Raw genomic sequence first — 12044 nt, 5'->3', positions numbered from 1 at the left:
CCAATAGGGCAGGCAAGGAACGAAAAGGCGAAGCGCCTGGCGACCGCGTGGGAAGCACCGTTGCCAAAAGCTCTGTACTTGCGCAGGCATTCTGCTGTTGCATGTTTATAGCAAGAAGTCCTTATGCTACATTTGTCCTTTAATTCTGATACGAACGTGTACTGTATCAAACAACTGCCGCACGCCGCATCTTTGTCTTGGCTGCGGCGGCAGAAATAATGCTGTGAGCCGACTATTGGCACACCGTCTGAGGCAGCCTTCACCAGTTTCAATGAATCGAAATGCCGATCGTGTATACTTTTGGCTGCAGTGAGCTGTAATCGCTAATTGCTTACCTTGAAAGATGTACGCACAATCCCCACAAAGCGCCGCTGTGGCCTGGTTGGGTGGGCATGCAGGCGGTTGGGAAACATTCATGTTGGGCCGCTTTAACGAACGCAAGCGGTGAGCTCATAGCCAATTATCTGATTGCGCTCATATAAAGTCAATCATGTAATTACCGCTGCCGCATCTATCTATCGGTTTGACCAGAGTAGTTCGCCGTGGTTTGCACTGCCGCTGTTTCAGCTCGCGACCATGGTGGAGAGAAGCCGCAGCAGGTGAACAGACGAAGCGAGCGTTCCAACCGAAGTATACATACCGACTGCTTGGTGGATTGTTTCTGGCCACACCAAGCCCACCGGCCCTAACCAAACTATCCTAGGCAATAAAGTTGTTTCAGTCATTCAGCGTGTGCGGGGCATGCTGCCGGCCTGTAATCGTTTTTTTTTTTTTTTCACTTTCGTTACCTCGCGCTCCGCCGTATTAGTGAAGAGGGCAAATTAAATTCAGGAGTGATTTTCATCGCCGTTAGACAATTCTTACCTCAATGAAACCCTCCCTGGACGCCAATGTCACATCCCTTATTTTACTGACCGCTGTCAATTGTGTATTATCTCAGCACTAGCTAATATTTACCCGCTCTTGATCTCAATGCCTTGATAATTAAACGGCATGCTACGGTCTTTATAGAAAAACAATGTCTGGAGAGTGAAACGTCCAACGCGCAAGAGGGTGGGGAAAACATCTGCCACGAGCACGCAGAATATAAGGATACAACACTGGAGCATCAAATGTCACAGAAATTTTGAGTAAACACTGGGTCTAATTTGTAGAAAAGAATTGTACATAAGGAGTGAACGAATAAAAAACGTATCATTGATCGTCAGTTGGATTGTTGACACCAAATACGCATCCCGCAACAGTCCCAATGTTTTGAATGCTTATCAGGGCGTGAAGGCCGCGGCGGATTTTTGTGTATATACCCTACTGATAAACGAAAAGTTCTACAGGGCAATAACCTCACACAATCTCATCAAATCAAATGGACTCTCATACGGTGCCCATCGTTATCATAAAATACCTTTAATAGTTTATGTTAACGTACAAGAATCGATGAGATCTTAAGCAATTATATGCGATTTCTATGTGATTTCTTACGTGAATTGAGTGAGACTGTGTGAGAAAATGTGAGGTTATTGCCTCATACAATATTTTCAGTAGGGTAGAAATAGACGACTAAAGGTCGACGTGGATTGCGACAACGTGATGCAAATGACACAATTAAGAATATGTAGTGATGAAAGCGCCCTCAGAGGGCTTTCATTAATGTAGGTACAGTCCAGCGTAACTGCAAGAGCGCAGTCCTATTTCGCAGAATTTAGTAATCGGTTTGAAACTTTGCTTTTCGCGAAAAGCGTCTGGACTTTCAGATATATTTTCGAAGTAACGACACCACCGCATACTGCGAAAGCGAATCGTTGGTGGCAGTTACGCAGTAATCAATAGTACCATATTTCGGTGTTATTGGCTATCGATGGCGACAAACAATCCTTGCATGCTGAAATACGGACGACGCTAAATGGCCTGAAAGTTATCATTAACCTTACATGCATTGACTCCGGTATCATTCATGCAGCTTTAATCAACAAGACTAATCATACAGAAAGCGTTACAGGAAGAGGGGCGTGCAACAAGGATTCATGTCGGCAGAAAGAAACCTGTTCGGAGCTAAACTAGCGCATGCCGCATTCAGTTAGCTGAGACCCAACTGTCTTTAATTCGGATGTTTAGCATACGTTTAGAGTGCAGATAAGCACTAGCATCAGAGTGCCCTGTAGCTAATTTCCGCATGCAGAGTTTGCTTCTTCCCATTCAAAGGCAGCCAAACGTCTATCCGCTTGCGACGCTTTTGAGCCGGTTGTACTGAGAATATGTTGAGTCGCATCACGTACATGTACCTTATATATTTAAGTAATATTTCTTTGTTTTCTGCTCAAGGTGGAGATGGCGACACTTTTCGTACTTCAGGAGGCTAGGGATTCCTGGACCGACACCAAACTTGATATGGGGTAATATCATGGAGTACCACTCTACGGTAAGCACATACGAAGAGCCCGAAGGGCATACGCAGCGCCATGGAGGAGCCCTTCGCGTATAGCCAACAGAAAGTGTCATCATCGTTTAAACAAGATGGTGTTTATGCAAGATAGGGCTCACAATAGACGACAAAAAGAGAAGTGAAACGAAGCAATGTTAAGAAGGAACATTGCTTTAAGCTCTTGTCATATCAATGGACATGGGTAAACCGACTAACTCCGCGTGGCATTAAGCTGTGAGGCGGCGCTAGGCGAAGGGTTTTGGTGGCCCTGATGGCACCACCTTGTTCAATTTCACTTTCCTCACCGACCATATATGGAGCGCCATATGTGTTTTGTTGGTGTGCCGCTATACTAATTCAATCAATCAGCCTTTTATTTTCTCTATATTAGAGGAGACAGGACTAAAAGCTCGGAAGCTTGCCAGAGGTCCTGCCCCCTTGTCTGCCAGCCCAGGGCTAATAGGGACTTCAAGTTGATATGACTAACCACGCTCTATTCTTCATCACCTATAGGCGGTGGGTTTACGTGCCCATTATTCTCCGCGGCTGTTTGACTACGATCCAGCGCTTTGGCAAGAAGCCGCTGCTCATGTACACAAGTAGTGATCAATAGAGTTATTTCCAACCTCGCTCTGCAATACATTGCGTTTCTGAAATAATTAGCAGCAGTCTTACCAGATATGTAAAGAGAAAATAGGTTTGCTTGTAACACTCTGAGCTTGTTTTGGTGCGTTGCTAATCATTATGTTATAACCGAAATGTTTCGAATAGTAACCTTACGTTACGAGTAATGAAGTAAGTTTAGTACGCTATTTTGCGAGGTGCGAAACCTTTCAACAAAAGAGAAATGCTTATGGCGTGGAGATGTCAAACACATGATAAATGTAATATTGCAAGTTTTGCATTTGATTTGCTCGAAGCAACACTAACCAGCATGGCTGAAAATGCCTCTTGGTGTTAAAGTGCAGCGGCTCCAGATGCGGTAAGTAAACCATTTAACGTTCATCGATACTGAGCATTTGTAAGGCATCACGTACTGCCTTTACTAAAAATAGACGAGCTGCACCGTAGGTCGCCAGAGCAGGTACTGGGGGAGTCATTGTTGCATTTATAGAGTACCATTAACAGAGTTAGACCTCGTATGATCAACGGCGGCTTTCCCTGATGTACCATCTACAGTACCTTTATTTTTGTAGATTTGCTCAAACGGTATTTTTGCTATGCGGCGCGAGCTGCAACTGACATGTTTGAACAGCGTAAGCTCCTACGCTCTGATCTGAGTCTACCAAATATTTGAGGATGGACTCTCGTAGACAGAGCGGCTCGTAGACGTGCGCCCATGGGCGCAATTTTTTGACACCTTCGCAGGTGGGCTGCTAGTACGCCGGAGGGCAGCCCACTGCCGCAGGAAGCGTACCGCTAGCATGGGCACACCATATTTATAAATTTTTGGGTTAAAGAGGAGGTAATCCGTCGATATGTTTTTGATATCGAATTTTTGATACTCTTTCTGGAGTTCTGTTCAGTTTGATATATCCGGGATTAACTGCAAACACATTTGGGAATATTTTGATGGTCATAACGTATTCGCTAAATTTGAATTCTCATTCAGGAGACGCAAGTGAAAGGGGGAGGGGTATATTGGGGGATGTGTGGTCGTAAATAAGCCAATTTTCGTGCATTTTCCTACGGGCGCTTGAAAACGGAGGCTTCGTCTCACATGAAGAGCTCTCAATCGCAGAGAGACTGATACGACCTCAAAAGGGGAAATTGCGAGCTTTTGAGGTGCAGCCTAGTTTCCTTCTTTCTGTTTATGTAACTTTTATTTATTTTTAATGTTTTTGTTTCATTTATTTCTTTATTATACCTAAAAGACGACGGATATAGGGGGATGGGTGCGACAGGTAGAGCGTGATGGATTCGGTTTCTATCTTGAATTGGATGGGGGTTGGTAAGGTGCACAGCTTCACCGGAGGATCATTCCAGTGCGCAGATGATTTCACAAAAAAAATTTACAGATATGAGCAGGTGTATTTGCAGGGCGTGGATAGATGATCGTGTTGGGATTGATTTTGTTGGAAATATGATGGGCAGGTGGCATATTTGATGTTCTTGACGATGACTGATAAAAGCTGTGAAAAAGGCATAATCGAATAATTTTATTTAGTGTCTCAACATTGGCTAAGCATGCTCGTGATTTTAAATTATACACACCACAATAATAATTATTTATTTACTATTCGTTCACACAATACTGCGGACCGAAACGGTCTAAGCAGGAGAGGGTACATACATTGATTGACAAACATTATTCTTTTGGAACAAAAAGCAAAATAGGATACAAGAACACAAGTAGAGTCAGTTACAGAGAAAGTAAATTTTTAGAAAGAACATCCCCTGATCATAGCCACAAATATGAGGAAGCACTGGGTAATACTGATCATAATCATCGTTTTAAGTGTAAAGACACATGGATAGGAGATCACAACAGAGAATTAAGGAGAGGTGAGTCTTGAGGCAAGGAATTCCAATCCGATTTTTTTTTGGGGGGGCAGGACGAAAATTTTAATGGACAAACATTGACTTGACGCTATGGCCATGTTTATGTCTGGAAGGTCTGGCTGCGTCTTTTTCAAAGAGTTTATGTGGCTGAATGCCTAGAGTTTTTAAATACAGAGATCGAAAAACAAAGCCGGGCAGCCTTTCTTCTTCTTTCAGCCACTGGCTCGAGTGCTGCTTACTATAACATATTCTGTCGAGGAATTCATTAGCTTATACCGGCTATCTATATCTTTTACTGCTAATCTTTAGATTTGTTCTAATTTTTCAATGTTGACTGCGGTGTGCGGGTCCCATACTATACTCTCATATTCAAGAGTAGGTCGAAAATTTATTTGTACGCTTGAAGTCTGAGTGCACTTGAAGAATCCCGTAATTTATGTTCTAAGAAGCCTTGCTTTTTTCTTGCAGAGGAGCCAATGTTTCCACATACTGTTCTCGATTTTGTAAATAAGACGCAACCCAAGCAATAACTTGGGGAAGTATGCCTAGTGTTTGCATTTTAGTTATTAGCTTAATATGAGATAACCTATCGAACGCTTTAGACAATGTACTGTCTATATTAGCTGCGTAGTAGTGGAAAACGTTGACGGAACCTATGCTGCCTGTTGGCTGCTGGCTGTTGCTAATTATGTCATTCGTGTCTAAAAAACTGTTTAGATAAAATAGTATGCTCGGCCACATTGCGAGGTATAGAAGTGAGGGATAGTGGTCAGTGGTTAGTGATTTCGGATGGATTTCTTTTCTTCAATAGAGGTAAAACGCGCGCAACACGCCAGTCATGAGGTAGAACGCCGGAATCTAGAAAGTTTCGAAAAATTGTGACGAGAAATCTAGCCAACATCTTGGCATACCTTTTTAAGAATGCTACGAGTATATGATCAGAGCCAGCTGATTGTTTTTGGATCCAGTCCCAATAGAAGTTCGATAACACCTTCTGAAGAAATGGTAATGTTCTTTTCGCCATCGCTGACTGACGTGTTATCAAAACTTTAATCAGTTCAAGAAAACACACTGTGGTAGTGAAGCTTGAACTTATCTGCCATTTATTTTTTGTCGTGGCGTGGCGTGACATGGTCCATAGGGTCACGAAGAGTCGGACACGACTGAACGACTAAACTGAACTGAATTTTTGTCAGTGACGACACTTCAGGCAGTAGTTACTTCTTTTAACTTTTTATTGTCCTTTTTCGACTGGTACTGCAAGAATTTATGAGCAATTGTTGTTGCAAAACAACCTAGTATCTCGGAAATTTTTTGTCTTTTGCATCTATCTTGCAAACTACGCTTGAAGGAGATGTTTAATTATGCGATCAGTGACTCATTTGTATTTTTTTTTCCGACAGGACATGATTTTCCACTTTAAATGAATCAGTTCAGGCGTTATTCAAGGATTTGTTCTTCCTATTTTCTTTATTCTTTCTAGTATATAGTTACGTATGCAGTAATCGCAAAGGGATTTAAGCTTCGCCCACAATGCATTTACGTGATCATCGTAGAATGATGAGAGGGCATCTTCCAGATAGTGCATAATACGTGGGTTATCTGTGTCGTCAAAGTCTTTAATAGTTTTGAATTTTGGATGCACCTTCCAAGTTTGCGTGAAAGCATGCAGGTAAAAATTACATGCTTGTGATCAGAAATGCCTTAGTGAAAGCAAAGCAGCAATGGGGGGGGGGGGCTAGCTGGCTTACCATTTCAAGAATTTTCGTGCTACGATATGCACAGATACATCTGTGTATATCGTAGCACAAAAATGTTTGAAATGGCCTTAGTGAAGTTCAGTAATGCAGTTTTTTTTATACCTGCAGATTTTAGAATGAGGTCTAGCATTGAATGCGAACTATTTATGGGTGTAGGAGAGTGCACGATATGGATCAGATTTTACGACAACGATATATCAAGTAGAACTTCTTAGCAGCGCGCATAGGATAACCAATCTGCAAGGTGTTCCAATCAATGTGATGGAATAAAGTCGCCTGTAATTACATTAATTCAATTTGAATACTATTCTAGGTAATCATACATCCAGTAGACAATCTCGTCCGGCCCAAGAACTCTTATAAATTGCTACGATAATTATTCAATGTCCTGAAGACATCAGCCTACACGAGACACTTTCAAGGCAAGGAGGAACATCAGGAAAATAAAATAGAATAGAATTTAGCCTTACCAAGAATCGCGATTTCCCTACCCCTCCTAGAACGGTCCTTTCTGTAGCATCTATATCAAGGCGGTACGACGCAGCTCTCAGGAATTTTAACATAAAGCCAGGTTTCAGATATAATTGCCACGTGAGGATCACACGAGAGTAATAAGTGCTCCTGTCGGTCTTGCTTTTTGCATAGACTTTGTGCGTTCAAGCATATCAGCCTTATTAATTTTTGCGCAGCTGGTGCGGTGCTAGTTGTCTGTCAATCCTGAGACCTTGTGTTCTTTACGCAGCAATAACCTGCAGTCGTTTTGCTCGTCCCAAGTATAAATGTCACCATTTACATGCAGTTTGTTGTAGACAAGCTTAATTTTGTCAACGGCGCCTTTTTCATTCTTATAGGGTTGCCATAGCTGTTTCCTTATTTTTAATGTTGCCTGCGAGACGTCTTCCAATATTGACACTCCGGAATCTTAAAATTTGCGGCCATTCTCAAGAACGTCCATTTTTTGTTATAATTTTAAAGGCGAAAAAAAAAGAGGCCTTGGTTGATTCTCACGTTTTTTGCCAATTCTGCATATACGTTCCAGAAATCAATGTTCGCTCCTAGTTTGTCCTTACAAATGTTTTGAAAAACATTTTCCTCAAGATCGGTCCTTCTTTCACTAGCATCTTCCTTTATTCCGAACACTACTAAGTTGTTCCTGCGACTGCGGTCCTCATAATATTGTAACGGATGAAATGGTTTTAATACAGGTGAACTTCGTAGGAAGGACGGACGCACACGGCTCAGCAAACCCAGATCAGTCTGCGCGCGCCTCGCTTCCTCTGCTTCTTCTGCTTCTGCTGCTTCTCAGTGCGCCGCTACGAGGCGTAACAATTCTCCCCGCGCAAACGATTCTCGACCTCGAGAAAATTAGGCAGATCGAAGATAGCAGCGCTTCAGGCGAGCTACGGGAACAACTTGTGTCTTGCGGGATCGACGGTTATCTGTCGTGACTTTAGCGATAACGTAATTCACGTCATTCAGTTTGCCCAACGCGACGAAGGGTCAATCGTTCTTACAGAGAAACGACTCATATAATCCTCGCTTGCGAATAGGCGTCCAAAGCCAGACATAGTCTCCAGGGGAGTAAGTAACTGCACGATGATGCAGACCGTAGTGTTCTTTCGAGCGGCTATGAGAAGAAACTGTGCGTAAGCGGGCTAGACGGTGGGCTTCTTCGACATGGCATAGTATCTGGAAAACAGACGCATCGTCGTTGGGGTAAAATGGGAAAATGATGCCTAAGGAATCGTGAGGAGTTCTTGCATAGAGTAAATAGAAAGGAGAATAGCCGGTAACTTTATGATTTGCAGTGTTATAGGCGTACGTCACATACGGTAGCACTGCATCCCAGTTGCGATGGTCAGACGAGACGTACATGGACAGCATGGTTGTCAAGGTTCGGTTGGTGCGCTCGGTGAGACCGTTGGTCTGCGGATGATACGGTATGGAGTGTCGGTAGTGTGAACCACAAAGTCGGAGCATTTCGTCCACGACATGAGCAGTGAGTTGCCGACCATGATCGCTTATAATAACACGCGGTACGCCATGGTGAAGAATAACTGAATGCAAAAGAAACAAAGAAACATCAGCAGCCTTTGCGGTAGCGAGAGCAGCAGTCTCTGCGTATCTGGTAAGATAGACAACGCAGACGATAACCCAGCGGCAGCCCTCTACAGGCTTTGGCAAATAACCGAGCAGGTCAATTCCAATCTTTTCAAAAGGGGAGGTAGGTGGCTTGACGAGTTGTAAAGGTACGGCCTGCGTGGTGGTGCGTGCCTTAAGTCGTTGGCATTTTTCGCATGTCGCAACGTATTGCTTGGTGGCCTTATAATTTAGTGGCCAATAAAAACGCTGGAGAATTCTGTGCAGGGTACGATAGAAGCCTATATGTCCGGAGGTAATATAATCGTGCATGGCATGCAAAACGTGTGCACGGAGACTTTTTGGGACGACCAAAAGGAGGGCAGCACCGTCAACTGAGTAGATCTTGAAAAAAACACCATCTTCGATAGCAAACTGCGTTGACTCTGCTCTTCCTTCTGCCTCTTGTATAAGAGGCTGCAGTGACCGGTCGTAGCGTTGTTCTCGCCTAAAGGTCGCCATACTAGGAAACGTTGACACGATTGAGGCTAAACACCCGTCGAAGCCATCTTCAACGTTACGGAAGTCGGCAATGGGTGCCGTAACAAGCAGTCTGCATCAGTGTGATGTCCGCTCTTATACGCGACACCAGAGTTGTATTCTTGTAGGCCTAATGCCCAGCGCGACAGACGACCAGATGAATAGTGAAGTCCGCTGTGCCAGCATAGCGAATGGTGGTCAGTAACTATGGTGAGGTAGAGTCCATATAGGTATGGTCGGAACTTGTGCACTGCGAACACAACTGCGAGGCACTCCAATTCTGTAACTGTGTAGTTCCGTGCACATTTTGTCAAAGTGCGGCTGGCATATGCAACAACGTGTTCAGCCCCACTATGCAGCTGCACAAGCACCGCCCCAAGGCCGACGCCACTGGCGTCAGTTTGGACCTCCGTCACAGCAGAAGGGTCGAAGTGGCGCAGCAGTGGTGCCGGAGTTAGAGAAGACGAGTTGAAAGAGAATTCGCACTCTGAGGTCCACACCAATTACGAATCCTTGTGCAGTAGAGACGTAAGAGGGTGGGCAAGTTGCGCAAAGCCAGCAATGAAGCGACGAAAATAGGAAGAGAGGCCTAGAAAGCTCCGAAGACTTTTCAGGTTGCGTGGAGTTTCGAAGTCGCATACTGCAGCAATCTTCGGCGGATCCGGCCTAATACCATCCTCGTTGACGAGGAATCCAAGAACTAAAGTTTGTCGCTCTCCAAAATGACACTTCTTCGAATTCAAAATGAGGCCCGCTTTGCCAATGCATTCAAAAACTTTATGAAGCCTCTCATTGTGCTCTTGGAAGGTCTTGCCAAAAAAGATAACATCATCAAGGTAACACATGCATATTTCCCATCTGAGGCCACGAAGGATAGTGTCCATAAATCGCTCGAACGTCGCGGGAGCGTTGCATAATCCAGAGGGGTCGGAGTGGCGCAGCAGTTGTGCTGATTACATTAAATTCGTATAAACCATCAGGTGTTACAAAAGCAGTCTTCTCACGGTCGAATAGATGTAGAGGAATTTGTGAATAGCCGATTGCAAATCAACAGAAGAGAAATATGAAGCCGAATGCTGACAGTCGACAGCGTTATCAATGCGAGGTAACGGGTATACGTCTTTCTTCGTTACCGCATTCAAACGAAGGTAGTCTACACAAAATCGCCAAGAATTGTATTTTTTCGCACTAGTATCGCAGGTGCGGTCCACTGACTGGAGGATTCTCGGATGATTCCTTTCTGCAGCATTTCGTCCACCTGTCCTTGAACTATCTTGCGCTCTGCCGGGAAACTCTAAGATTTTTGGCGAATAGGGGGTGCGTTTCCTGTGTTTATTTTGTGCTGTAGCCGAGAAGCTGGGAAATGGCCACGCGATCCGTTTGAGACAAAATCGAACACTTGGGCATGAGTTGTCAAAATGTCTTGCAGATTACGACGTTTACTAGATGGGAGCGATTTGCTGACCATGCCCTCCAACTCAGCACAATATTGAGACTTTTCTTTCGCGGGTCCTCTGACATCGGAAATATTTCCAACGGTATGAGCCACATATTTCTCAAATCTCGCGACTGTCAAACTGGAAGGTAGACGAACAGGTTCTTCTGACACGTTTACAGCCCGGAGGTATGCGCGACGATCCTCCGCCACCACGACGGAGCGTGGCACCAAAATATTTTTTTTCGCTCCATTCGGGACATCTGGTTCGATGACTGTTGAATGTTTACCCATGAAAAATGCAGATGACTTCACGGGGAGAACCGTCGCCATCATCGAAAGCAGCAGCACATCTTACTTTAGGGCGAGAACTCCTTGATGACTCTGGGACACGTTATCTACTAATGCGAGGATAATGTGCGGCTGCAAACAAATTTCACCGGCACTAAAGTCTAAAGTCGCACCACAATCGTGCAAAAAGTCAGCACTCAAGATAACGTTATGCGTGGCACGTCTCAATACAACGAATTCTGTCCTATAGCACTCGTCAGCAATTACAACTGAAACTGAGGACAGGCCAACCGGAACTAAAGTTTAACCCCCAACTACACAAAAGGTAGTGTTTTTGTCCCACACAAACATAACTTTCTGTCGAAGGAGATTTTCAAATGAAAGGCTCATAACTGATACTGCGGCACCAGTGTCAACCAAAGGCTCATAACACTGACACTTTGTTCTTTAGCATGACGACAGGTAGAGGTAAGCGTGAAATTGACCGTCCGGCGACTTTACCTCCATCTGTCGCACCACTTAGTTTCCCAGCGATGGAGAAACAAAGTGGCGACATGGGGATGGCGAACGGGGTTGTCGCTGCGGAGAGGGGGGGGGGGGGGAGTGGTGCTGCGATCGGACACAGGGGAGTCATTCTGTGCCTGGCGTTGAGGGGAAGAGGGCCGATAGAAGGTAGCGGGTGGCTGCTGCTCCCTTTGGGCACCATTCGTGAAGCGCGGTGCTCGTTGGACAGGGGGTAGGGTAATTTGACGACGTGGGCAAAAGCGTAAGATATGTCCGCTGCCCACACAGCCGTAACATAGGGGTGGCTGGCGGCTCTGGTAGTTCAGTTCACTTCAGGATCCCCTGGAGGCCGAGATGGGGCGACAGAAGCGCGACGAGGAGCACCACGAGGCACTTCATCCGGATGGGCTGGACGCTGCTGGAAATAAGGGTGCGATGTTGGTTGCAGGGTCCGTTCCACGTCGTTGTTGTAAGATGGTTCGCTGTTATTTTGTGCAGCCCATGGCGTGCGCTG

At 44.9% G+C, this 12044-nt stretch overlaps 1 protein-coding gene across 1 annotated transcript in view; it reads left to right on the top strand.

The window, feature by feature from the left end:
• Positions 1-12044, top strand: part of LOC146209762 (cytochrome P450 3A14-like) — a 133030-nt gene that overhangs the window by 19305 nt on the left and 101681 nt on the right. Inside the window, exon 2 of the mRNA XM_084587452.1 lies at positions 2320-2416. Coding sequence (XP_084443578.1) covers positions 2320-2416 — 97 coding nt within the window. The remainder of the gene's footprint in view (positions 1-2319; positions 2417-12044) is intronic.

Source organism: Amblyomma maculatum, chromosome 1 (genome assembly GCF_055883805.1).
Source record: "Amblyomma maculatum isolate TAMU_Amacu chromosome 1, ASM5588380v1, whole genome shotgun sequence".
NCBI classification, from domain to species: domain Eukaryota; kingdom Metazoa; phylum Arthropoda; class Arachnida; order Ixodida; family Ixodidae; genus Amblyomma; species Amblyomma maculatum.
The sequence above is the reverse complement of the archived record's forward strand: the minus strand, read 5'-3'. Positions and strand labels throughout refer to the sequence as shown.